The sequence below is a fragment of the Cyprinodon tularosa genome, unplaced genomic scaffold (genome assembly GCF_016077235.1).
Source record: "Cyprinodon tularosa strain WSP-4 unplaced genomic scaffold, ASM1607723v1 ctg124, whole genome shotgun sequence".
NCBI lineage: Eukaryota > Metazoa > Chordata > Actinopteri > Cyprinodontiformes > Cyprinodontidae > Cyprinodon > Cyprinodon tularosa.
In genome coordinates, this window is record NW_024038048.1 from 2,715,697 (window position 1) to 2,717,458 (window position 1,762).

General features: G+C 41.5%; 1 protein-coding gene across 1 annotated transcript; it reads right to left on the reverse strand.

Moving 5' to 3' along the window:
- Positions 1–1,122, reverse strand: LOC119777525 (olfactory receptor 52K1-like). Its single transcript, XM_038276429.1, has 2 exons — positions 1,005–1,122; positions 1–827 (listed from the first exon to the last, which is right to left on the reverse strand). The coding sequence occupies exons 1-2, from the start codon at positions 1,072–1,074 to the stop codon at positions 142–144; spliced, it is 756 nt and encodes a 251-aa protein (XP_038132357.1). The 5' UTR covers positions 1,075–1,122; the 3' UTR covers positions 1–141.
- Positions 1,123–1,762: the final 640 nt, after the last annotated feature.

Consider the following 1,762-nt stretch of genomic DNA (forward strand, 5'->3'; position numbering starts at 1 on the left):
TAAAAAACAAATAAAAAATACAAGGGAGTAGCACAGAGATTTGAGGTGTCATATATACAATCCGGATGGCTTATATTAACGATGTAAAGAAAAAAACTTTCAAATGACACCATAAATACACAAACTGAATCCTTCTCTTCTTCATCGTCCTCTCAGATAAATCAAACTCAGGACCCTGTTGCGTATTTTGGTCAATTTAAATCCATATATCAAAGGGTTCATCATCGGGGGGAAGACAAGAAACTCTATGGCGATGAAGTTTTGAAGGCTTTGAGGCAAACCTGCAGAGCCGAACCTCATATACATCAAATCGAACACAATCACAGTGAGGAAAGTGATCAGAGAGATCAAATGAGGCAAGCACGTCTGCATGAACTTCACCCTGTCGTCTTTGGAGGCTGCACACGTTCTGATGAGGTGCATGTAAGTCCAGATGATGAAAAAGCCATGAGACACATAGATGAAAATTGTGGCATATGAGACGATGCTGTTTGAGAGGGTGTTGCTGCCTGGGCAGGCCAGCTGAACGATGATCCAGTTCACACAGAGGAGTCTCTGAATCTTCAGGCTGCACAGCTCCAGTCTGGATGTGAGCAGAATACTGATGGAGAATATGCAGAAAGGAGTTAGCCAGGAGAAACTCACCAGCTGAGAGAGCCTCCTCTTGGTCATCAACAAGCGGTAGTGCAGGGGGCGACAGATGGCCAGGTACCTGTCGTAGGCCATGACGGCCAGGATGGACAGCTCGCAGCAGGCGAAGGAGTACATGACAAAAGCTTGGAAGAGGCACCACTCGTAGGAGATTTCCTGAGCAATCGACAGCAGGTCTAACAGGAATTTAGGATAGAAACCAGTGGTGCCATAAACTGCGTTAATGCAAACACAGCACAGTAAAACATACATGGGTTCATGCAGGTTTTCATCCCACACAATAAGGACAACCAGGGAGATATTTAAGAATAAAATCACACAGTAATACACCAAAGAGAGCGAGAAGATTGCACCTCTGTAGTCCATCGTCTCATTTATCCCTGTGAGAGTAAAGCTTCTAACAACGGAAACATTATCCATCATCAGAGAGCAAAGTTTCAGAGTTCAGCCTGTGAAATGTTTCATGACGGAGCAGAGAGGCTCTGCTCTGACTCTCCTCCCTTCATTTCAGCTATTAATAACCGCTCTGACTGACAGACTCCAGCCTCTGCTTTCTGCAAACTTAATGAACCAATTAGAGCCACAAACAGCTGCTGATGATTCTCCAACATCTGTTGCTTAACCAACGTTTTTCTGTTTGAAAGACTTACATCCTTTTATTACTTATCATTAATGATCCAAATTATAAATAAACAGTTTAACTTATGGTATTTATTTATGTTTTATTCAAACTAAGTCAAATGAATCCTTTCAAAAATATTTTATATTTTACTACAGAAATGCCTCAAATATCTATTACTATATAAGACTGTCTAAAACAATTGATTTAATCGATTTTGGATTGATTCCTTTACATTTTTGCAAAATTGATGTGTAGGCAATGAGATCGATTAGTTTTATAGTGACACGCTTGACGTTTACATTCAAATGAGTGTGCAAATGCCGACCCAAGTAACACACCGCTCAGCAAGCTGTCCCAACTGAAGTCTGATGTCTGGAACCATTTTGGATTTAAAACAGCTACAGATAATGTGCTGGATATGTGACATCAAGGTGACTTCCCATTACACTGATAATGAGTGGCGCCTCGCATCTCGTGCTACAGTCCAAC